Genomic DNA, 26549 nt, shown 5'->3' with positions numbered 1-26549 from the left:
CTGAAACCCAATCTGGATATTATCATCATTATGGCTATGTGCTAATTAAAAACGAACACTGTTAGCTATTTCACTGCTGATTATTAAGCAGAAGTTCAGCTGTTATGGGATATTGAGCAGACTTCAGCACTGTAAGCGGAACTTGCAATGTTAGACAGAGCTTGAGTAGAATAGCAAAGTTCTTCTGCTACACTGGAAGTTAACATACAATGTAGCATGCATTCCTCCAATAGGCAATCTCTCTGTTTTAACTTTCAAGTATATCCTCAAGGCTTCCAGTACATATGGCCTCTAGTAGAAGAATGACCTTTAGCAGGTGATTTGAGTTTTGTGGCTCCTTTGGGAGGTGACTTAAAGCTGATTTAGCAGGATATGTAATTTTGTGTATGGATACAATGGGTCTTGTAAGTAAAAGAAAACAGGATCCAACTATTTATAGTTCTTATAAATACATTTGCAATGACATAAGCAGAGTTTGTGTTTTGGCTAGTAGTTTAATTGCATAAGCATTTATTTAACTATTGTGATATAGCAAGGGCAGAAAGCAGTAGGAAAGTGATCCTATTTGTAAACCAGGAAGTGGGTGGGCACAAGCCCACCCACTGCTAATGGCCCTTCCCCAGCCCAGGGGGAGGAGTCTCTGGACGGGATACAACTAATGTCGGGGGACAACTAATGAAAAAACAGGGAGGGGCGTGAGGATCACAGGGTTAAATGGAGGGAACCAGAATGGGACACCGAGCAGAGAACCTCGGACAGCGCCCACTGCTCCCAGAAGGTGTCAAGGGAGCCAGCGGACACTGCCCAGAGGAACTCTGCCCAAATGCATGAACACACAAGGGAACGGAAGTAGGCCCCACACTCGCAGAAGTAGGCCCCACACTCGCAGCCAACCTCCTCTCCTTGGTCTTGTAGATGGCCAGTTTGGCCAGGGCTAGGAGGAGGTTGATGAGGAGGTCCTGCAACTTCGTGGGGCCATGGATAGGGTGTGCATAGACAAACAAGTGTGGGGAGAAGTGCAGCCAGAACCTCAGCAGGAGGTTCTGGAGGAGCTGGAAGAGGGGCTGCAACCTGGCGCACTCAAGATAAATGTGCACCATGGTCTCCCTCACGCCGCAATAGGGGCAGGTGTCAGGGTGAGGAGTGAACCGCGCCAAGTACACACCCGTGCTCACGGCTCCATGAAGGAGCCGCCAACTAATGTTCCCGGTGGGCCATGGGGTCAGGGTAGAATACAGACTGGCCTACTGGGAGTCCTCACCCTCCGCAGGTGGCAGCAGGTCCCACCACTTGGGTCAGGGTGGGACACAAGGGCGAGGAAGTAAAGGGTGTGAAGCTCGAGCGGGTAAAGATGGTCTCTCGGCGCAGTGCAAAAGAGGACTGGCTGCAGCCGGCTCAGGGCATAGGGGGAGGGAGGCCGGGGGGGCTCGCGGGGCCGGGGCCCACTGGAGAGCACCGGAGTGCTAGGACAGAGGGGGGCAAGGCTGCCTTCACCTCCTGGAGTACGCGCTGGGGGGTTCGAAGGGTGGAGAGCCCCATGCGCCAAGCCAGCGCCTGGGGAGCCACCCAGTCCCCCGGGTCGTAGTCCAGGAGATCTCCGATCTTGGTGACTCCTGCCAGGACCAACCTCCGGCGCACCGAGAGGGTCTCTGCCACCTGCGCACAAAGATGGGGGTTGTGTAGCAGGGGCTCCACGAGGAGATCCACCCCCCTCGGTGGCCACAAGGGGCCTGGAGACCATAAGCAGCCTCCAGGCCCAGAGGAGGTCCTGGTAGAAGACCGGCAGCTCAGAGAGGTCTCGCGGAAGACCTCTCCAATGGAGATAAAGGAGCTGCCGGTCGTATCGGAGGCCCCAGAGGCAGCGGAGGAAGATGTGCACCAAGTGGCTCCACGCCGGACTACCTGCACCATAAAGGAGTCTCTGCAGAGCCTGGAGGCGGAAGGTATGGACCTGGCTGCGGAGGCAGCACAGGCCCTGCCCTCCCTCCTCCAGGGGAAGACTCAGAATCCCTGCAGAGACCCTGTGCAGTCCTGGCCAAAGAACTTCAGAACAGTCGTCTGGAAGTGGGCCAGGAAACCTGGGGGCGGGACCAGGGTGTTGAGCCGGTGCCAGCGTGTGGACAGGACTAGTTGGTTGAGCACTGGTGTCCTCCCCCGAAGGAAAAGGCACTGGAGCAATCCTGTCCATCTCCGCAGCTGCTCAGACACCCTGCCCTCCAAATCGTGCCAGTTCTCTGCTGGGGAGGGATGGGTGGCGGAATGGTAAATGCCCAAATAGAGCAGCGGACCTGCGCTCCACCGGATAGCGTGAAGCGTGGGTGGGAGGGAGGGAGCTCACCCACCACCCGGCCCCTACCAGGCCTATCAGGCCAGAGCTCTTGACCCAGTTGACCCTGGCCGAGGAGGCTGCCGAGTAGACGGCCAGAGCGTACAGGTCGCCTGGGTCCTGGACCGCGAGGAGTACGTCGTCGGCATACGCTGACAGGACCAGCGTCAGCTCCAGCTCATGGAGCACCAACCCCATCAACCTCCGGCAGAGGAGACAGAGGAAGGGCTCGATGGCCAGAGTGTACAGCTGGCCCGACAGCGGGCAGCCCTGACGCACTTCTCGCCCGAAGCTGACCGGTTCAGTCAGGGTCCAGTTGAGCTTGACCAAACACTCTACGGAGGCGTACAGCACCCAGAGAAAACCCACAAAGCAGGGCCCAAAGCCGAACGCCTGCAGGGTGCCCAGGAGATACCTGTGGTCTATCCGGTCGAACGCTTTCTCCTGGTCCAGGGACAGGACGGCGAATGACAGACCATTTCTACACCCACGACATCGGCGCTGCGTCGGGGCTCTGCCCCTTGTCTGCCCGTCTCTGTTGGCCACGGGGCTGCTGCAGGGTCCTGGCCGGAGGATGGTCCGGGGTGTTCTACCCTGGCCCCCAAGGCGCTGCAGGACGCTGGTCGACTGTCAAGGGACTGGGAATAGGGTGCAGCTTGCCCTGCAGCGCTGGGGGGATTTCCATCTCGTCCTCCGGGCTGTGAGGGCCATCCTGAGGAGGGGAAAGGGACCAGGAGGCAGGACGCTGCCTCCTACCGATGGGCTCTCAGCTTCCGTGACTCCCTCTTAGCCTTTGGGGTCAGTCACGGATTGCTGCAGGGCCTGACGGGGACCGCTAGCATTCATGCCCTTAAGGATCCTCCTGAGCCCTCTTCATGGCCCTGACAATCTTCGCAACCTTAAACGCCAGGGGCTGTAGGATGGGTCTCCTCAGGAACCAGGTACTCTCCTACTCTGGTGTTCCTGCAGGAAACCCATACGGATCCAGCCGCTGAGGCTAGTTGGTGGCTGGAGTGGGGGGACAGGGTATTTTTTAGTCACCTCTCCGCCTGCGCAGGCAGAGTGGCCACCTTATTCTCCTCCGACCTACAGCCTGAGGTGCTGGGGGTCACCGAGGTCATGCCGGGTCGCCTGCTCACCTCCGAGTCCGCATGGAGGGGCTGGCGTTGAATCTTGTCAATACCTATGCCCCAACATCTGGCCTGGAGAGGGTGTTTTTTTTTTCAGCAGGCGTCCGCCTTCCTCAGTGCCTTGGATCCTCACGAGTACCTGGTCCTCGGTGGGGATTTCAGCACCACCCTCAAGGAACGGGACCGCACAGGGACCGAGCAATGCCCGGCCGCCGCGGACGTCTTCTGGGAGATCATAGCCCATCACTCCCTGGTGGACATCTGGTGCGACCACCACCTGGACAACGTCGTCACCTTTACCTTTGTCCGGGTGGGGGAAGATCAGTCGTGCCACTCCCGGTTGGACCGCATCTATATTTCTCATCATCCTCTTTCACGGGCCCACTCCTCCAGCGTTTGGCCGGCCCCCCTTCTCAGATCACTATCTGGTGACCATGACGGCCTCTCTCACCATGGAGAGGCCGGGGCCGGCCTACTGGCACTTCAACAACAGCCTGCTGGAGGATGTGGGATTCGTGGCGTCTTTCCGGGAGTTCTGGCTGGCCTGGCAGGAGCAGAGGTGCGCCCTTCCCTCGATGCGGTGGTGGTCAGGCCAGCTCCTGCCCCTCCCCTGCCCATCTCCCATATTGTTACCGCCCCTGGGGTTGTGTCATTCCCTCTAACATCTGCCAACCCCCGGAAGGCAGTATTTGAGTTCCCTCTTCCACCTGCGGCTGCTCTCTTCTCTCTGCTGCTGCTCCCTGTGCCAGGGGTCGAGGTGGGCGGATGGACGGGGGGGGAAAGAGCTCCACGCTGCCCCCCAACTCCCCACAGAAGCAACAGTACCTGTCCCCACCACCACAAGAGCAGAGATGGTGCAGTCACTCAGTCCAGCAAACAAAGCAGCTCGCTCTGGAGCACTCCTGCAGCAGCAGTGGTAGCAAAGATGGTGGTCAGGCTCCTCCTCACAAACAGCGGCAGACAAAAGCAGCAGCAGCAGGCTCACAAGCAACAGCAGCAGCCAGCCCTGGAAGCCCTCGTCACTGGTGGTGGTGGTGGTGGTGGTGATGGCAGCAGCAGTGGCGGTGGAGGGGCCACTCACCCGCTCCCCAGCCAGGAGGGGGGCAGGCCGGCAGAGCCCCCAGGCAAGACCAGTAGCAGTATCAGGAGTAGCCCTAGGAGCTCCACTGACTAGCAGTCTCCTCCACGGCAGCCTGAGGCAAGTGCTCAAAGAGAGGTCTGGAAGGCCCCAAATGCTGAGGGCTCTGTTCCCTGCAGTTTAGCTAAGAGTCATTAGGGGGCAATTAGGAGCAGCTGAGGCTAATTAAGGACCAGCCAGGTGCTTCATTAAATCCTCTGCTCCAAACAGGCAGGGCACTAGCTGGAGGAGTAGGAGTGCCCATGGGATTGGAGTGCAGAGTTCTGTGGAGGAGTGGACAGGAGGGAAGTACCAGGCTCAAGAAGCCAAAAGGAGGGGGAAAATTAGCCTGGGGGAAGAAATTGCAGTTGAGAACACGGAATCAGCAGCACATAGCTGTTTCTCATAGGGCCCCTGTGCTGGGACCCGGAGGAGTGGGTGGGCCTGGGTCCCTACCTCCTCTTCAGGGTGACTGGAGACGCCCTGGCCCACTACAAACAGCAGGGGCGTGAGACCCCCTAGGGTGGAGCTGGCTGTTCGCCACACTATGATGCTAGGACAGTAGTTGCACAGTAAACAAGACAGCAGTGCCTTGATTTGTTAAGCAGAATAGGTTTTGCGCCAAACCATAGTAGCAAATGAAACTGTTTTTAAATAGAAGCTTGCATTCTGGGGAAAAGAGAAAAAGCTCTGGAAGAGCATTAACCCCAGAGAGATTTTTCCATAAATATTCACAAGCAGTCACTAATCAATTGGTGACAGTACCATGGAGATTAGATATGATGAAGATAATGCATGTATGACAATTACTCCTTACATTGTAGCCTGTAAAAGTCAATACATGTGTTTACATTTTCATTTAGCAGTGGCAAAAGATAAGGAGATCTCTAAGGAAAAGGGAATTATTATGCCTTGATCCTGAGAGATACAAAGTGCCTCCTGAGAAATTCTGGGTGCTTTCACCTCTCATTGATTTCAGCACTTCTTCGGATTGGACCCTTTTGCTTCTTCCACAGTGTATGTGACATCAATGAGATGCTCTGTAGTTATTGCTCCAAGTGTGTGAGTAAGAAGTGGTTTTACTCAATTGTGGATGTTGCTAGGTTGATTATAAACATGTCTGATTTGTGCATGTTATTGGTCATCATAATGAAAATAAATTATTTTAACTATGAAAGTGTGGAAATTACTGCAAGTTGGGCATTCTTGCACAAACAAATAATAGAGAGAGATTACAAGAGTAGAACTGTGCTCAAAGTTTCATCAAAGCACTGAGAAATGCTGCTTCTTCTGCAGAATTTAATTTTAACTATATTTAACTATATTTTAAGTTAATAATAAATTAACATTTAAAAATGGCTTTTGTGTTCTGCTTTGTGTTTTTCCTTGTCACTGTGTGTGACAAGAAGTCAGCACTGTAATTTTGCGTGCTGGATGAAATGCTCCATAGTTGAGACCACCATTAGATAGGCCTTACTTTAAAACATGTATATTTACTTTACTTCTTACATTACACTTAAACTAGTGGTGTCCATTTTACTAATTACAAGGTAAATCTTCCTGACTATAACATCAAGTAGGCTGTGGAATAAGCTCCCAAGAAAAACGGTAGAAGCCCCATCACTTGGGACAATTACACTAGACAGGACAAAACACTGTGAAATGTGCAGTAGGGAACAATCTTTCAGCAAGTCTTTTCCATTTATAAAGTGTGGTTGCTGAGATCATTTTAGCAGAAACATTCAACTATTCTGGGATTATGGAGGAAGTGTGGTTAAGATATCATTATTACTACATCTTGCTTACATGTTGAATTGCCACTTATTCCAGATATAGGGTCATACCTGGAGTAAATCAGTTGACTTCAGTGGAATGATTCAGAGCAGGAAAGGGATACATTTGGCCTATTATGCCTCCAGAAGTTCTTGTTTCACTTAGCCTCTTGAATCACTTTCAAAATTATTCTATGTGGATGATTTAGAAGCAAAACTAATAATTCAGCAGAATGGTCTAATTTTTCCCTATGACCTGTCATGCTCTGGCTTGTCTGAAGGTACTCTGTATTTTCAAGATACTATCCTTGGCATGCAGAATTGTGGTTCTTCAGAACTCAAAGTGCTACAGTGGGGTTTTTTTCCTCTCAGTTATTCCCATTGCCTGTCCACACACCTCCAAACTCTTCCATTGGTCTCTTATGTGCCCAGATTTCCAATATATATTTGATGGAAATAATGTTGCTACATAAGTATTGTGTACAACTGTGAAGAAAATGCATTTGTGCATGACATATATTTAATGAAAGAGAAATGTGCTTAAATATTAATATTTCATAGACCACGAGGGAAGATGGAGAGAGTAATTTAATGTGAAGAAGATTGAGAGTAAAATGATTTATATCTGGGGACTCTTAAACTGGGTAGAAGTTGGGCTATTTGGTAGCTATCACAAACTTGTTGACAAGTTGCAGAAATTAAAAATGTAGTGAAATGCTACATCTGAGAGCCAGTTACAAATCTTCGGTCTCTTAAAGAGAATCCTCTTTAGTGTTAACTGCTAATGAAAGTAGTAATTCTATTCTGATTTGTTTAGCTGGAAATAGAAAATAATAGACTCTGGGACTCTTATAAAAGGAATAAAAAGAGACCCTTTTTTGTTGACAGAAGAAATATCTGATGTACCCATGGAATTCCTATTGCTCATGTTGCTGCTTTCTCTTATTGCCAGTCATTGATTTGCTTTGTGGAGGTGGAAATGTTTAGACCTTGTATTCACTCTATAGTAAAATCTGTAAGCTACTGTTTGATTGGGTGTTTTCAGTTTGCTTTCCCTTACAATGCCTTTAATGGTGTCTCTTTCTTTGGATCTTGCTGACAGCTTTAAAATGTCAATTTTCCATGAAACACCCAGTTTTATAAGCTTATTACTACTACTTCAGATCTATTTTTGAAGATTGGCATTAGAGATTTTCAAAGAAACACTTTTCAAATGAAAATGAGGTTTTAAACTTTCTAAAGTAGCTGCAGGGATTTCCTCTGTCTCATGGAGGAAATTCTGCAATTTCCCTTTATCAGGTTGCAACATTTTTCAGATAATGGCATTGTGGAATTTCATTAGATGCACTCCTGGTTTATATTCACAACCATACCTGCTTATTTTTAGTGTCAAAGAAGTTTTTACACCTGGCAGTCCTGGAGAGATAAGGCAGAATGAGTGGGTTCTATTCTGTCTCGTGTATTCTCAACATAATCGTTTCTTTAGTTCCAGTCAGTTACCTATGGTATTGCAAGATATAACTGCAGAGAATTTAATAAACAATTATATTGGTAAATGCAGAAGAAGGAGTGGAGTACAATGTGCTGCCCCTTATCTGTGTTGGCCCTGAAGGGATAAAGGAAGTAACTATCAAGAACTATATTTTAATACTAAAAGAAACCTGAATATATAAAGGGAGTGAATCTGCTGAGTAAGCAGGTCCCATTTTTGCATCTGCATTCATAGCACAAGCACAGTCTCAATGGGTTTGCACAGGTGGTGCTGAAGGCATAATTTGAAAGACAGATTTGTACAAGTGTCACTAATGACATCATTTGAAGGGAATGAGATTGCTCAGGTGTCACTGAGCACATAATTTGGCTTGCAGGATCTTTATTACTGGTGTTGATATATGTGAAAGAGAGGTTTCACTTTCAGATCACAGGGTGAATTTGCAAGATTGGCAGTTAGAAAAACATCCTTTTACTTGTTAACAGAGTACTTTTATCTGGAAATCACTAACACAATAAACATGGAAAGCCATGATGCCATTTTAAAGGAATTGCTTTTCATACAAGAAGAGCACAAAAGTTAGCATAAAAGGATTACATTGTTTCATAACCATTCCCTTGAGTGTGTGGAGTGACATAGTTGTCTGGGTGGTAGAGGAGCTGTATAATTCCAGTGTGTACTCAGCAGTAGATAATTACACTAAGTATCTTCAGTAATTTAATAAGATACAAAGTATCTTATTATACCTTTAGGTCTGGAGAGAATCTCACCTTCCAAATGGATGGATGATATTGAAAGTTCTCTTATATTTTACTAAGGACCTAATCCAAAAGCCCACTGAAATCAATGGAAAGACTCCCCTCTAACTTCAATAAACTTGGATCAGGCCCAGATCTGCAAAATATTCAGTATTTAACATGAATTCAAAACTAAGGAACAGAAATGGCCACTTTTTACCAAGAAAAAAAAATAAAATAAAAAGTATAATGCTTATTACTTGGTCAAAAGAGAGGCTTAATCTCTCAGCATGAGATATTTTTTCCTTTTGCTCCATGCATTATTCATGCACATTATTCAAACCATGGTCTGAAGACAAAATTATTAACTTTCTCAGGGCTTGTCAGTGGCATTTATCACGTATAATATCTGAGTGCTTCACAAACAATTTATCTTCACAAAACCTCCATAAGAGGAGGAGGAATTATCATTTTACAGATGGGGAACTGAGGTACAGAGAGATTAAGGTAAAAAGTATTCACTATTTTGAGCGTCCAATTTGGGATACCCTAGGACCTGATTTTTTTTCAAGTACTTAGAGCATTATATAGCACTTTATATGTTCAAAGCCCAGCTCCAACAGACCTCAGCTGCAGCTGTGACTTCTCAATACTTCTGCATATCAATGCCCAGTGTCACAAGCCAGGCACCTAGAAAATGAGGAAAACACAGTTAGTGACCACATCTAAAATGTTTGATTTAAGTGACTTGACTAGATTCACACAGGAATGCTGTGGCACAGGCAGGAATAGAATCCAATTCTTCACAGCAGCATTCAAATTGCTGTGCCCATGACAAAATCTTTTCTCTTCTTGCAATCTGCCTTATTCACTACGCACCTTCCAACTTCTGCAACAAATGGAGGGGTCTCACAGACCCCAGTCGTCTTCACTATATAATCCTGATTCATCTGCAAAGTAAGTTCATCCTGCGCACTGAATGAGGTGGGGGTCCTGTGGAAAAAACATAATTAAAACTGTATCATAACGCATGTGCACAAAGGGGCTGAATTGAGGTTCCACAAGTAATCTTATCTCTGGCATTTCCTAACTTATGAGTAGGGGCCTACTTAAATTGTGGAGAAATCACACAATTTTTGCTGTTTGGTCATGGCATAAAGATCAAATTTTGGGGCTGTGTTACACATCTGCAAAATTTGCTATTTATGCCATGACCAACCTATGAAAAACGTGTGATTTCTCCACAGCATTACTTCAACTTAGGGCTTACACCTAAAAGGGGGTCACAAGTCTAGGGGGGGGTTGCTTTATTGCCACTCTTACTTTTCTACTGCTGCTTGTGGGCAGCGCTGCCATCAGAGCTGGGCCCATGGGCAGCAGCTGCTGCTCTCCTCTCTGCCTTCAGAGCTGGTCAGCCAGAGACCAGATTTCATAGTCCATGATGCAATTTTCATGGCTACAAATTTGGTTGACCCCTACTTATGTGTGCTTCACTTTGCAACCTTAATCGTGTTCTTTTAATGTAGTGTTACGTGTATATAATTTTCTCTCCCCCCCCCCCCCCCCCCCCCCAATAAAAGCAAAGTGAAAAAAAACCAGCACTTCCATCATGTGGCATCAGATTGACCTCCACATGGGCCATCAGCAGGTTTGGAACCTTTAGATCCACCGCATAGACTTCTGCCACTTGAGCTACTGATAGCAGTAGTAGGTTGTCATCCTCTATGTGGACCAGTAATAGATGCAGATGGGACACTGCCACTCGATTTCACAAGTATTTGCTAACAGCAGAAGAATAATGAGTCTCAGGAATTTGAATTTCATTCCAGCGTCTGGGAAGGAGAATGTTGTAGTGGGCATCGATCTTCTCTCCTTTCCTTTTCTGTGCCCTCCGACTGGTCCCTGTCCCAGTCCTCTGTCTTCGCCACACCTGACTCCTCATCCCAGTCCCAGTCTCTTTGCCTAGATGGCCCCAGTCTTCACTCCATAGACTACTCATCCCAGTCTGAACCTCCTGGCTCAAGAAGCCCTAGTCTTTCCCCTGCATACTCTCTGCCTCAATCCCAATCTCCCCACAGTTTTCCAGTCTGTCTTTTTGCCTAGCTAGTCCCATTTGTTTCTGCCTGGCTCCTCATCCAATTTGTCTCTCTCCCCTCTCTGCCCAGCCTCCAGTTGAATCCCTCCTGGCCCCTGTTCCACGAGCCCAATGTCTCCCTGTCCCAATCTCCTCTAGGCTCCTCAGCCAATCTCAGGGTTTGTGCTCCTCTGCCCCCACTCTTTTGGCTCCTTGTCCCAATCTCTTAGCCCAGCCAATGCCAGTTCTTGCCCTGCATCCTGGCTCCTCAGCAGATCCCCACTTAGCTCCTACCCCACTGGTTCTCAGTCTCCTCATCCTGCCAGTCTCAATCTCCTCCAAAGCTCTTCATCTGACCTCAGTCTTCCCCCACCTACTGGCTCCCAGTTTCCCTCCATATTTCCTTCCCTGGCTCCCAGTCCAAGTCTTCTTGCACAGGCACCCCTGGTTTCCCTGTTCCCCCATCAACCTCTCAGTTTCCCTGTTCCAAAGTACCCCATGCCATCACCAACAGAACTGACTCTTGTCTTCTCTGTATTCAAATCAGGTATCCCCGGCCCAGCTGGACAGGGGTGGTCATTGACAGCACAGGTGAGACAGGCTCCCTACTCCCAGTTGAGGTGTCTGGACCCAGCAAACCTTGCAGCAGAGCCCCCAGCGCTACAGCTGCAAGGAAAGTCTTGCTCTGCCCTGGAGCATGCTCAGTGTGGATGGAATCCTGTAGCAATTTCGCTCTAAGTGTTTACAGAACATGTGTGAAGTATGATTTTTCAAACGCTTATTTTGGCCATATTTTTCACAGGGACAGCAAAAGGCACAAAGGCCACCCATTGTCAAATGTCAAGTCCCTGCTCCAAAGCATGGGGTCATTACAACAATTGGAAGTAAAGGATGCCAGAATTTTTCATCATGGGCAAAATAATGTATTTTACCTAGCACATTTCTCAGAAACTGTTTTGGCTGAAATAAAAATAAAATAGAATACAGTATAAAAAATTATTCAGCCTGTGGCAGACACCCTGCATGGAAAATTTCAGCCAAAACAGTTAAAGTTTGGTAAAGTTATAAGCAATTGAAAACAGGATCTTATAATGGGAAGTGTTGGGCACCTTAATAATAGATGGTGCTAACAGCCCTGTCTATAATAATCCACACCTCCCCCCGTTCTCCCCTCCTTCTTGCACTCAACAGCCATACTTAGCAGTTGGAATGAACTCACAGAAATGTAATGAAAGACTTTTTTTGTCTTGCCTGTGCCAAGGTATCACTTAACAGTATTGTTGCAACTGGGCTCCAAAAAAGGCTTTCTCTACACAAACAGTTCAGACCTTTTAGAAGTAAATTTAGTACTTGTAAAAGATGCCAGATGGAGAGCCCTGGAGACAAAGCTCTATATTTATAATCACATCAGACAGGCCATGTATAGTAATAGGGTTCGGGTTTGTCTATACATACAGCGCGGCAGTGATGCAGCACTATGATACAGTTGCGCCACTGCAGAATGTCTGGTGAAGACACTCTGTGCCAACAGGAGAGAGCTCTCACCTCTGCCACTGGCAGAAGATATGGCATCGGGAGAAATGCCCATGTTACTTTCTACTCCTGAGCAAAGTGTTTCAGCCCTAGCCTACATAGGCCGCCTCTTATGATCTAAATATTGTAGTGATGGAGTGTATTTGAAATATAGATCCTATATATAGATTAGATAGAGGTGTTCAGTGTCTGAGCTCCGTCTGTCCTCAGCCTTTGTGCCTGTTAGTACCGCATGTGGAGGTGGTTATGCAATATAGAAACTTGCTCTCTACAAGCTGAATGAGACCTCCATCATCTCCTTTCATATAGGGGTAACCAAAGGGCCACTGGTAGGTGTAGCCTTCACTCAGTACCAGCCTTGTCTGGGTCTGATCCAAGCCACTGAAAAGTAAGAGGCTTTGCATCCCGGCACTCACTCCACGAGGCAGCCAGTCCCCTTCCTGTTTCTTTAGGGGGCTACATCCTGCAGCCTTTACTCAAGATTTACTAATTGGAGCCAACAGAAGTTTCCCCTCATTAAGTCTGGAGTTAGGGCTGCAGGATTTGACCCTCGCTGTGAAAACTCCTTGTTGCTGGCGTGCCATAAATGAAATCACAGCTGCACAAACAGCAGTTTCCGGGCTTAGGTACCCCTCGCCCCGTACCATCAGGGCACGCGTTGGAATCCTCGCTCCTGCCTGTCTCTGAAAACTCCCCTTTCATTCCCCGAGCAGGCTCCAGGTGGCGATGGTGGGTAAGCGCTTTCCCGGCTGCCCTGCTGCTCCCGCTGATTTTCTTCTCTGCAGCACTTGTGGCCATGCACTGAAACAGCAGGTGGTGCCAGATTCCACATGGAAGCCGCTGCCCTGGTGTTTGTGTGCGGCGATGTGTGTGCGCTGCAGGCTGGAGCTGCTCTCAGCACTCCGCTCCCCGCTTCGCCTTCAGTAGCGTTTGGAACCAGGCGTCTGCGGACCGAAGCGCTGTCCCTTCAGCACCACCTTCCTGCGCTCGGAAAAACCCAGTGCTCCTGCAGGGCGCGGCCTGACCCTCCCCCAGGAAAGCGTGGTGTGCAGTAAGTACGGGGAGATTTGTGGCTGTGATGGCGGTTTCTTTTTTGTTCCGTGTGTGTGCGTGTTGTGCAACACTCTCGGTGTGCCTGTACAGCTTCACCAGCCACAGCGGACAATGAGAGCTGAGCCGGAGTTGCAGTGTGCCACAGTTTGGAGGGTGCCTGTCCCGCTCTGACATGAGCTCAAGCTTGGGGAGTTGCATTTAAAATCAGAGAGCCTTTCTCGTGTTACTATTTCTTTGTTTTTAAACAAAAATAGCCTGCAGAAGAGCAGGATCCAGTCTGGAATAGTAGCCCCATCACCACAGGAGAAGGGGAAACATGTCAGTTTCAGCAGCATTCTTTTCTGTGCACTTTTTATGTTGTCTGCTAACAAGGATTTTTTGTATCTCCAGAGGGTTTAAACAATATATGTGATTGACAAAAATACCGAGTCAAGTTTATCGCTGGTGCAAGTCTACAGGCATCAGTGGATTTACAGCAGGGGATGCATTTGGCCCGTGTATGAGGGCTTTTTGCAACCTGGTCCTGATCTGACACAATATTTGCTATATTAGTGGGATTGTGAGAGGTTTTATTTGGACTCGCTTTGAGCTTTTTGAGTTTTTCTTTTATTATTTTATCTGTTTAATGTACCCTCTAGTGAAGTTGTTCCAGATTTGTTATGTTTTATCTCTAGCAATCCAGTAAAAAAACCCAAATGAGCAATGACTGATATGCAGAATTCAATAGAGCAGTGTAAGGCAGAATCCTCTTCTCCATCTCCTTTCCCCTTCCCGCTGCCCCACCCACCCTCCTACCCTTGTAACATCAGTCTTGATTTGTTTCAGGTCTGGAAACTGAGGTCCAAGAATGGTGAAGCTGGGGAGTAATTTGAGTGACAAGAACAGCAAACAACCATCCAGTGAAGATGGTTTTCAGACAGTTCCTTTGATCACACCCTTGGAAGTAAATCACCTGCAGTTCCCAGCTCCCGAAAAGGTAACACCCCTCCTCCCCCAACAAACACAAAAAAACTCAGAGAGAGCAACCAGGTGTCCGCTTTTCACAGCCCTGTTGTTATTGGTCTCTAATAGGCATTAACATGCAATCATTGCACCTCATCAATGCAACACAATAAAAAAGGGGTTTCCTTTGTTGGTGTGTTTTTTAACACAACAGAATGAAATATGCAAACCAGAAAATGTTCCCTCATGATTGCAGATTGGGAAAAGGTTTAATGTATTTTTCCTAAAAATGGCATAAAAATTAAATAGGAATAGCATAGAATGCATCTTAACAATAAAAGAGGCATTGTGTGAGCAAGTGGGTCTTGCACCTACATTGGGAGTGATGAGATGATTCTTGTGCAATAAACAAAGGTTGAAGGGTATCTAATTTTAATTACTCAAATCAAGGGCCATTTGATATTAATTCATTTTGATTTTAGCTGAACAGACCAACTGAACTTCCCTATAGAAAATGTGGTAATGGACCATTCCATGTATTCTTTTTTCCTATTGGCTTCTGTGAGGGAGCGCTTTTTCTCCTAGCCAATCAACATTCACAGAATTTCATTGCCGCACTAAAATGTTCAGAAATGGGCATCACTGATTGGATGGAGTTTATCAGTTGGGGTTTTTTTTTTAAGGTACTGTAGATACTATGAAATAATTTTGTCTATTTATGTACAGTGATGATACATGTCAATAATGTTATAAGGAGATAATATGATACCATTAGGACATCTCACCATGAGATCAAATGTCCAAGAGATCCCACTGTCATTGCTCTTTATGGGGGGGAAAAAAAAGGCTGCTGCAATGTGGTGCTTAGATACCACAGGATTAATGTCACATCAATACAAAAGACAGAAAGAAGGATTAAATTTCATGGGATAATGAGATATCAGCAAAATTAACATGGATAATGGCTGAAAGACACTGGTAATAAAATATGTAAAAAGCACAGACATCATGGTGATGGGTATAGGAAAAATATCTAGACTAATAGAAAATACATAACAATGTGTGTGTGTATAGATCTAATATACACACTGTTATGTATTTGTGTGTTTATATATATATTTATATATATATACACACACATTGTTATATATTTTCTATAAATAAAGAACTGAATATATATATTAATTAATTCTGTTGTGATATATATATCGCAACTGAACTAATTGGCATGCCCTTGCAGAAACCAAAACAGTGTCAAAATAAGGGATAATGGGCCTGATTCTCCTTCCACTTGCACCAGTGTTAATTAGGAATAATTTAATTGAAATCAATAAAGTTAGACTAGTCTGAACTGGTGTAAATGAGAGGATAAACTGGCTCTTTACCTCTAGTTCTGATCAACAAGACTGAAAAATAATAATAAAAAAATAACTAAAATAAATTAACATGATTTATCAAAAATGTCTGAGAGGCTCTTGGGGAAATTAAGGATGCATAAGAGCAACTCATTTTGATGCTGCCATAAAGCAGCTGGACAAGTTCAGGCGCTAATTGGCATACTAGGCTTTAAATCGCTCAGGTGGTGGTTACCACCTGTAAAATTAGAACCAAACGAACAAAAAACAAAACAAGGCATTAAAACTAGTGGACTGATAACAACAACTCTGATGATCATCATATTACCATTATCTGTTGGTGAAAACCCATTGTAATATATTGGTCTAAATGGATTTGTATTCATCTCCAGGTATATGTTGTTAATGCATTTGTTAGTTGTGGCACATACCCTGGTGTTTTTGGTCCTACCCTGGCCTGAGGAATTGAGCACATGCCAAAGGACAAGGGCCCTGATCTAAAGCCCATTGAATTCAATGGTATCATGGGTCAGCTCCTAGGTTTAGTAGAGCAGGAGTTAGCAGTTACAGAAAGTACGTTATAAAAAAAGGAGAGGATGCTAAAAATTGCCAACAATCCTTGTTACTTTATTATTTATAGGACAAATCCTGAAAGGTGAAAGTCAGGCAGAGGGCCTTTGGAAGGCCCTATTAATCAGCGGAACCTAAAGTAAAGGTAGTGGGGGTTAAGTGAAAAGGGCGAATTTCACCTTACGCAATGTTTGCTCAAGAGAAACTCTCACAGACTTCAATGAGATATTGAGCCTGAGGAAGGACTTGAGAAGGATTTCAGGTCTTGGTCTATATTTATGTTTGGATTTGTTTTGCAATCAGAGAACAGGTTTGTTTGTTTTTATTTTATTTTATTTTAAAGGGACTTTTACTTTCTGTCTGTAACAGACACAGTCCTGCCAGCTGTGGATTATGGCTTCTGAGAATGAGAACACAAACCAGGCTGGCTTTTGATGCCTCTTAAATGAGTGGTCAAATGGGTCAAAACTATTGTACTGTCAGGGCTTGTGCATCAACATATAAAAAAATCACTGCTCTCTTCTTAAATGTAAATCAGTTGCTGCTTATTTTTAATAGCAAGGAGGCAGTATTCTAGGCCTCTGCCTTCCTACGTTTGCCCATCAGTGTCATTAATCACACACTGGCAAACAGAGCTAACAGAGAAGCATGTGTTTTGGCATTTTTCCTTTAAGTTCAGAAAAACCCCTTTGGTTAGCAAACCCACCTGCTAAAAGTTCTCCCTCCTGAGTACTACAGTTTTTCTCATGTAGGGCACCGCAAGCTCTAATATACACACAAGCACTACGGCTGGCTCTGAACTCAGGTCACTGTGCATAGATTGCAGGAACTTGAGGCTATTTTCAAAGCTAACGAGGGGAATTGGGCACCCAGTCCTGTTCAGACCAAGACTGGTTGTCTTTCTGGAAGACATGTTAGCCGAACACAAGTTATTGGGCTCAATACAGGAGTAACTGGATGAAATTCTATGGCCTGTGCGACACAGGAAGTCAGATTGGATGATCTGATAGTCCCTTCTGGTTCTAAAATCTGTGACTCCATGAATTCGCCCTCCCCTCCCCCCCAAATTCAGGGGGTATTCAGGTTTTGTGGGACTAAAAAGGCTAACTCTGAACCTGGAAGAAACCTTTCTCCTTGGCAGAAGCAGTAGATTTTATTTTTGTTTTGCCAATCCCAAGGTCTCTGAGAGTAAAAGACTTTCCATTATTAATAATCCTGGAAGTAGTATTTTAAATTTTCATGATTTGCACTTTGCACCACCTGGACTGTAATATATTACATGTGCCTTGGCAGTGAAGTGGGAATTACATGAGAGCTGCATGTCCTTTTCTAAATGAATAATTTAAAATTTTCACAATGCTAGTTATGTTAAATATTATTATTCATTTCTTTGGGGAAAATGCAGAGCTCAAGCACAAATATAAAGTGGCAATAAATGAAATTACATTTAACCAGGCAGAGAAAAGACTTGGAATTCATGTCAGTTCATTTTCTGAATCTCCTACTTCATCCTTTTAGAGGAAAATGTGATTTTTAAAAGCTACAGTAATAAATGTAATGTTTTTCCTTATGTTACATTTCACATCTACTCTGCTCCTGCTTAAAGCAAATGGTTTTAAATATCATTTCCTTGATTAGAGTCTTTCTCTTTCATCACCTGAACATCTGCATCCCAGTATTCTCTCTGCTGTTTATTTTCCCCTGGGATGTAGGTAATAGTTTTTAACATGCACACATAGCATCTGATCTATTGTTCGTCACCACAATATACCCATAATCTACCAAAGCCAACATACTATTACAACAAAGTGCCTGATTCTGGACTCATTGCAGACAAAAAGAGGTTTGCTATTGACTCCAGTGGGATGAGGATTAGGCCCAACATAGCAGGTGCATTTAGATATAGACCTCTATGAGTTTGTTAATAAAAGACCTCATCAGCCAAAATCCTGCTTGTATGCAATGATGAATGTTACTGACAGGAAATGGAGCAGCATGGCATATATGGCTTATGCCTATCTACATTCTCACCACCTTTAAAGGCCCAATAAAAACCCTTTTTGGAGGGTTATTATTGTTAAATGTCATGGAAGAAGGTCTTTTAAGGAGGGATTTGAATGAAGAGTGAGAGAGTGATTGATATGCAAGCACAGTGTGCTACATGAAAGGAAGCACAAAGATAAGAGTAGGGAGAAGAGTCATTTAGGAAGGAGGTTTTGGCAGAACTTGGGAAGCAGGAAGAGGAGTAGGAGAAGGGGAGGGTAGAGATGTCAGGGGAATGGTATGTTGCAGGTGCAGGAGACATTGCAATGCTTGAACAAGGTGTGAAAGGTGATAGGAAACCAGGGAAAAAGAGCAGATGCTGAGGTGACCTAACAGAGGGTTTCAGATTATTGAAGCAATTGAGACATTTTTCATATTAGTCAGTATGTCAAAAATTAGGGGGACATAATTCAAATATTAGGAAATAAGATGTAAACAGGGGATTTAAGATGAACTAAATAACAAAGGTTTCTATGGAATAATGGCCATTTGTCCCCTACATAGAAATAGGGCCTGGAAAATCAGTCAGTTTGAGCTTTCAGAATTCCCTAAAAAATGTTCCATTAGAGGAGCAGAATGTATTGCTTCTGGAATGGGCAGGAGACTTGGCTCTCCGAAGCCACGACCTGCTTGAATCGGCAGAGAACACCCTTGGATTGTGGGCCATCTTTGAAGAGCTGGGGCTTTGGCATGGAGTCTCAGTACCCCTCATGCTACTTCCAAGCCTTTCCCCACATAGAATAGCTTCATTAGGAATTGTGATCCCATGAGCTCCTGTAACTCATATTGCCCAAGTGAGACTTTGTCCCCTTCTAGAGGCTGATTTTAATAAGAGGCTAATGAGGATGCTGCAGCTGCCAGCCAGCAGAGTTGGTTCTTTAGCTCAAGAGGCAGAGGTTCATGCTTTTATTGAGAGAGTTCCTGGGTTTAATCTCTGCTGAGGACCCATGGTGGGCAATTGCCATAATCCCATCATGCCCTTGCCATAAAATCCTCCTTTATTTCAGTGTGTGGAGGGTGATTTTACACTGCAGTATCCCAATCGGATTAAGGGGGATTGTGCTTTGGAGAGCCTCTGTCCACTTGATCTAACTTCCTAGGCCTATGGTCATGTCCCTGTCCCCTCCTAGCCCCTGATTCCATAGCATACTAAGGGCTTCCATGTGCTCAGATGGAGTGTGCCTTGGAGCCATTGTTATACCCTAATGTGCCACTGTCCCAGCTCTGCTGCATTTAGCAGGTGGGGGAACCTGAGAGAACATGGGGCATTTTGAGTAGCAGCATTGTCAAGTAGGTAGAGCATGGGCCTGGGAGTCATGAACGCTGGGTTCTATTCCTGACTCAACCACTGACTTCCTGGTGTGACTCAGGAAACCACTTCCTCTGCTCTGTTTCTGATTCCCATTCTGTAAGATATGGATAACGATATATGTGGTGTTATGTAAAGCGCTATGGATGAAAAGCGCCATAGGCCTGTTAAGTGGTGGTGTTATAAATCGCTGTGTGAAGGTAACTGAAGCAAGAGTCTTAGGCTGGTCCATCAAAGCACTTAAGCATATGCTTAAGTTTATACATTTGAGTAACCCCATTGACATTAATAGGACTACTTATATGTGGTAAACACATGCTTAAGTACTTTGTTAGAGTGGGGCCTTAATGAGATAGCTAGACTTGTTTCTGGAGAAGGAGGTGGGGTGTGGCAGATGGGATCCAAAGAAAGAGAAGTGCTTTCATGTTGTGTTAGGCAGCTTTCTTCTCTTCCTAAAATGTCTTACAACCTATTTACAAACTTCATTTTGGAAGCAGCTTTCACAGGATAGTTCTGCTGTAGACATAAAGTGAAGAAAACACAGAATACTTTATTTCTGTCCTCTTTATTGCCTTTGCCATAAACAGCTTCATCTCTCAGTAGATGAAAGATGGGACTTGGCTGGGAAATATAGTAAGGAGATTGTAAACAAGTTATAGCAGTACCATCCTTTTGCCTGAAGATCCCCTGAGTTGGCATGTGTTTAGACTCCACCTATGACATAGAGTTTTAGAGGGTCACAAAGCCCATAGATAAAGGGACAGCCAATAGTAAAGCTATACTCCGCAAGATTTCAGTGGCACAATCGCAGTGTGTGAAGTTAAGCGCATTCATAAGTCTCTGCTGGCGCAGGGCCTACGTGAACAAACACAAAGGCTGACAAGTGTTAAATGGTAATTATTCAGCAATCAGAAAGGCTAAATTGGTCCCACTGACGGATAGACAGAACATTATTTTTCAGTATGTCATTGATGTGCATGTTGCTTTACAAGCTGGATAAAAACAGATCTGCTGCTCCAAACAGCTTAAACCCAAATCCTCAAAGGCGTTTAGGTGCCTGACTCCCATTGATTTCAATGGAAATTAAGTGCCTAAATACCTTTGAGAATCTGGGCCTTAGTGTGAGATGCTGATATGCAAGCACAGCCCCTTGTGACCATGCTGAGTCCCTCGGCAGTCAAGGCCAGATTGACAGGAGATGAGAACATAGAGAGACATGTACCCAGGGGAAAACAAGAGGCAGGATAATGTGGCTTTATGGGTCACTTGGAAGACTAATGCATGTTTGCAGGGTGCAATAAAGATATTATTTATTTCTCTAGCTAAATGAGGTTTTGAGTGAATGATTGCTTCTATTATCAATGCATAAGAGGCCGTAGTTTAGAAACCTCCTAAAATACTGATAACCCAATAAAAGTCTGAACAGCAGGGCACTGCTCTCTAGAGAAGCTGCCTCCCTCATAAAAGACCATTTCCATTGTAACTTCACCAGAAAGAAGCAAGTAGGGAGCCTGGGAATTTCTTTTGTTTCATTTTGCATTGAGATTAAATACACATTGGGGCCCAATTCTCTATTCCCTTATATTGGTGTCAGTTAGGAGTAACTGTTGGAATCAATGGAGTCAGACTGTTGTAAAATGAGTGAGAGGAGAATGAAGCCCTCTATATTTTCTGTGTTTTATAACATGTATCTGTAACATTCCCAAGGTGCCTTCTTTGGTGAGATATATGGTGCCTCATTTTTAATTCAAACAATGGGATCCTGGTCTTATGATAGAACTACTTCAAGGACATAAATTATCTCTGATCACGGAGAGTCCACTGTGGTGTTTTTATTATTATACAGTCCAACAGCCATTTGGCTGTAGATTCTTATAGAGTCTACTATCATCCAGTAGCAAAAGGGAAAACTGGGGGGGGGGAGGAGAGGAGAAGAGAAGAGAAAGGAAGGAAAAAGCAGGGTGATGTTGATGGTGGGAGGAGAATCCTGAAAACCAAAACCAGAAAACCCCCAAATTTTCAACAAAGTGTTGTTTTTTTTTTTAAAATCACAAAGAATTTTGAATAAACAAAAATCACTCCTTTTCTAAACTGGCAGAATTTCACATTTTCCTTTTTTTTGGTGAAAAATCTTTACCATGTTTTGACCAGCTCTAGTTTAGACATCACTGTAGATAGATGCATAGAGAGCCAAACGGATAATAGGTATGGTCTGTGGGAGGATTTCCTGACCACCTGATGTTGCTCAGTTCTATCTCTGGATACTGCTAACTTAACCCTGACTGGGACCCCTCTGTGACTGGGCACTAGATGAACAAGGAGTTAATTTCAGCTCAAGGCTCAGCAGCCCTTGCATTGGCTGTATGAATGGCTATTTAGGGATAGAGGAGGGAGATTACCATTACAAAGATAGGATCCACACTCAGCCTCTGCCTTTTTTCTGCAGTCATTCCATCAGCTGCTTGATAAAGATACTTTTGGAGAGCAAATATTTGGCCTTTGGAATGTACCAGATTTTAAGACACTCCTAAATGCCTCTATTACAGCTCTTACATCCCTGTGAATCTGATCACATATTGATAGCTGGAGCAATTAGTCCCCCGCCCACACAAAGGTTTAACTGCTCAAGCAACCAGCAAAGGGGTAATAGTTTCCCTGATACTTGGGGACTGGGATTTCCCCCTCCCCCTTCCTGAGAAGACTGTTACAAAATGGTGCAATGGACTACTCAGTAGGTCATGTGGGCCTGGCAATGTTTATTTTCAAAATCATACTAGGTGGCTGGTTGTGGCTAGCACAGCTAAACCTTTATGATGGAGTGGACCTTGGCTGAACGCAGAGAGGAAGTAAAAATGTGAGTCAGAAAACCAGGGTAAATAACAAATGTGCAGGAAAGAATATAAATTACATATAGAAACAAGTGAGGTTCTTAATATTTTATTTTCTAGCTTTATAGCATTGAGGCCTACTGTCAGAGCATAAGGGGAAACTCTCTTACCTGTAGTTCTAGTATTTATCTACACACAAGAACCACATTAAACAAGTAAAATGGATTTGAAAGAAGTCAAAGGGATTAAATTGGAAATAAATCAGACACAGCAGAAAGAAAATGAACACTGTTGCATTACTTCTGCATTGCTTTCTGTAATTACATGGAAAAAATATATGCAGCTGGAAACAGCAGAGTAAAGGGAATCTGGGTATTATGGATGGTTTAAAAATTGAACAAAAGGTATTTTCTGAGCACAGGTTTGTAGGTACTCATAGGTAACACTTTATAATTTATTGTACAGGGCAAAGAGGAAGAGGGGAGAGTTTGGGCCCAGTCTGGTGTGGGTCTGAGCATTCTCTGTTCAGTTTTGGGCCAAATCCTAGATCCTTACTTATTTTTAACTCTATCCTTACTCAGACAAATTCACACTAATGTCAGGGGGAGTTTTGCCTGAGTGATAACTGAGTAAGGACCATAGAGGATTCGGTCCTTAGCCTACTTTCCACTGAAGGTAGCCTACTTTCCATAGAAGGTGCAGTGTTACTTCAAACCTGCCAGGCCAAATTCACCCCTGGCGTTGCTTCACCAAGTGTTAGCTTAGTGTTGCCAGGGATCTGTTTGGGTTCACCGTGTTCTAAAAGCTATTTTAATATAAATGTGTTTGAATCACTTTTTCTAACTCTTTTAAAGGCTGTTACAATTGCTACTGTAATATATAATATAGAAAGAGATATTATTCAAGTGTTTAAATATTAGCTATTAGGTAAGTGCTTTGCATTTGAACCCACAGGGTGGTTTCCTCCTCCAAGTTTCACATGATTTAAATGCAAAAGGAGAATCCTAGGAACAGGCTTGATATTCTTCATTTTACAAAAACTAGCCAATTTTGTTCAACAGTTGTTTTAAGGATTGCCAAGAAATTCCCATATTTTGAATGACCATGTTCCTCAGAGTGCCAGAATTTTGTTCCCCGTGTGTGTGTTTTGCCTTTTTGTAGGAGTCCTCCTTTTAGAAACTATGTGCCATTTCTTCTCTCCAGTAGTGTTTTAGGTTTCTTTTTTTGAAAGGAATGGAGATGACATCTACTTCTCTCAACAGCTGTCAGGTTTCAGAGTATGTCTCTGTCTGATCATCTCCTGGCCAACTCTAGATGTAGTCATGTGTTCAATGTGTAACATTTATTTTGGTGGGTTTAATATAATATATATAATATAAAACATTTAGAGTTATTCTCACTAGATTATAAATAGGGTGGATATAGATCAAAGTTGCAGTGTTATTAATTTGACAGTGTCCCTTTAAAAACCTGCAACCATAGCATCTTGGATTATGTCTCATCAATCTTAAAAGCTAAGCAGGAACAGGATTGGTCAACACTTGTATGTAGAACTTTTCAGGAAAATGTGGAAGGTCGTATTGGTGGTTCAGGGCCTAATTGTGAGTGCTCAGTGTCTTGCAGAATTGGGCTCTTAGTAAATTATGCTCTTCCTTTAGATGGGCTAATGGATGTGCTGTTGCAAGTTCTGTCATTTCGGTGAAATATAAAAGTTATGTCTTTGGTCCTGTAGATAGTAAAGAGCAGAAGTGATAACCTCAATGTCCTACCACGATATAAGTAATTATATATAGTCCAGTGGAACACCTTTTGCAGGTTCAATTGAATGCAGTATTCTTTATTACAGTAGAACCTCAGAGTTATGAACACCAGTTACAAACTGATTGGTCAGCCACACACCTCATTTGGAACCAGAACTATGCAGTCGGGCATCAGACGGGAAAAGAAAAAAGCATAGGGGATAAGAGGGAAGGTCCTCTCTTGGATCAGTAACTGGTTAAAAGATAGGAAACAAAGGGTAGGAATAAATGGTCAGTTTTCAGAATGGAGAGAGGTAAATAGTGGTGTCCCCCAGGGGTCTGTACTGGGAGCAGCACTGTTCAACGTATTCATAAATGATCTGAAAAAAGGGGTAAACAGTGAGGTGGCAAAATTTGCAGATGATACAAAACTACTCAAGATAGTTTGTCTAAAGCACGCTGCAAAGAGTTACAAAAGGATCTCACAAAACTAGGTGACTGGGCAACAAAATGGCAGATGAAATTCAATGTTGAGAAATGCAAAGTAATGCACACTGGAAAACATAATCCCAACTATATATATAAAATGATGGGGTCTAAATTAGCTGTTACCACTCAAGAAAGAGATCTTGGAGTTATTGTGGATAGGTCTCTGACAACATGTGCAATGTGCAGCGACAGTTAAAAAAGCTAACAGAATGTTGGGAATCATTAGGAAAGGGATAGATAATAAGACAGAAAATATATTGTCTCTTTATAAATCCATGGTATGCCCACATCTTGAATACTGCATGCAGATCTGGTCACCCCATCTCAAAAAAGATAAATTGGAATTGGAAAAGGTACAAAAAAGAGCAACAAAAATTATTAGGGATATGGAACAGATATGAGGAATATTAATGAGGAAAGATTAATAAACTGAGACTTTTCAGCTGGGAAAAGAGACAACTAAGGGTGGATATGATAGTCTATAAAATCATGATTCGTGTGGAGAAAGTAAATAAAGTGTTATTTACTCCTTCTCATAACACAAAGAACTAGGGATCACCAAATGAAATTAATAGGCAGCAGGTTTAAAACAAACAAAAGGAAGTATTTCTTCACACAACATACAGTCAACCTATGGAACTCTTTGCCAGAGGATGTTGTGAAGGCAAAGACCATAACTGGGTTCAGAAAAGAACTGGATAAGTTCATGGAGGATATTGTGCATCTGTTACCCAGGGTTCCTCGACCCAGTAACTTTTGGTCTCTGCGAGTCGGTATCAGGCAATAAAGCAAAACATGAACTTGTTATATGGCTGGCAAAAGACAAGTCAGAACCAAAAGCTTATGACTTAAAAGGTTTACTTTCGGACCCCAGCAATCCCCTCTCGGGATTACCTTCACCACCGTCTCCACTTATTAGCCTTAAGCAACACAATACAAAAGATCATTAGAGTACCCCAAAACTTAATATCATCCCCACAAGTCTGAGGCAGTCTTCGGGTGAATCAGTCACAGATTTCTGAATGGTCAGTCCTTCCGTCTGCGCCTGGGGATCCCTCAATGTGTCCACAAAGTGATCCGCTGACTCAGACTCACTACCTCCCTCTTATACCCCTAAAGTTACAAAAGAAACATGTCAATCAAGAAAAGGTTACATAGCTGACCAAACAAAATTAATCACTGGGCAGAAGCAAAAGTTACAGACATATCACACACACAAAATTGTTAGGCAAGCAGTCTTGAGCTGTTAATTTAGTAGCTAGATTTCCCCAGAGTTGCAGTTCTAAAATATATCCAGACTTCCTGTTTTTCACAGACATCTGCCCCAGCATATTCAGAGAGAGAGAATGCACGAAGTCAGGCCCACTGCATGTGTTCACTGTCTAACCCTCGCCCAGTTTGCCTCGTTATGCTAAATTTTCTGCAAAGGCCTAAAAATGGCTAAAAGCAGCAAGCAGAATAATTAATAGTCCATCTCAATAATTGGCAGTGGCTTGGACACCTGGCTGATTGCTAAAATGCCCCTGTGCACATCAATGGCTATTAGCCAGGATGGGCAGGGATGCAAAACCAGGCTCTGAAGTGTCTCTAGCCTCTAAATTGAGGGTAACCTATTCTGTTCATTCCCTCTGAAGCACCTGGCATTGGCCACTGTTGGAAGACAGGATATTGGGCTACATGGACCATTGGTCTGACTCAGTATGGTTGTTCTTATGTTAAACATAAACTACTAAAGAAATAAAAGGAAAGTTTAAAAAAAAGATTTGACAAGGTAAGGAAACTCTTTCTGTGCTTGTGTCATTTAAATTAAAATGGTGAAAAGAAGCATTTTTCTTTTGCATAGTAAAATTTCAAAGCTGTATTAAATCAATGTTCAGTTGTAAACTTTTGAAAGAACAACCATAACGTTTTGTTCAGAGTTACCAACATTTCAGAGTTACAAACAGCCTCCATTCCTGAGATGCTTGTAACTCTGAGGTTCTACTGTAATACTTCTGTGGTGCACTGTTAAATAGCTGATGTTTCATTTCAGAGGTGGCT

At 44.1% G+C, this 26549-nt stretch overlaps 1 protein-coding gene across 1 annotated transcript in view; it reads left to right on the top strand.

The window, feature by feature from the left end:
• Nucleotides 1-12956: 12956 nt before the first annotated feature.
• The window catches only part of NSG2 (neuronal vesicle trafficking associated 2), a 39915-nt gene continuing 26322 nt past the window's right edge, over nt 12957-26549 (top strand). The window contains exons 1-2 of the mRNA XM_067566762.1: nt 12957-13232; nt 14060-14210. Coding sequence (XP_067422863.1) covers nt 14082-14210 — 129 coding nt within the window. The 5' untranslated portion in view covers nt 12957-13232; nt 14060-14081. The remainder of the gene's footprint in view (nt 13233-14059; nt 14211-26549) is intronic.

Source organism: Emydura macquarii, unplaced genomic scaffold, assembly GCF_026122565.2.
Source record: "Emydura macquarii macquarii isolate MOO-44397 ecotype Brisbane River unplaced genomic scaffold, CSIRO-AGI_Emac_v2 contig_2768, whole genome shotgun sequence".
Lineage (NCBI taxonomy): Eukaryota > Metazoa > Chordata > Testudines > Chelidae > Emydura > Emydura macquarii.
This window is presented reverse-complemented; position numbering and strand designations above follow the sequence as displayed.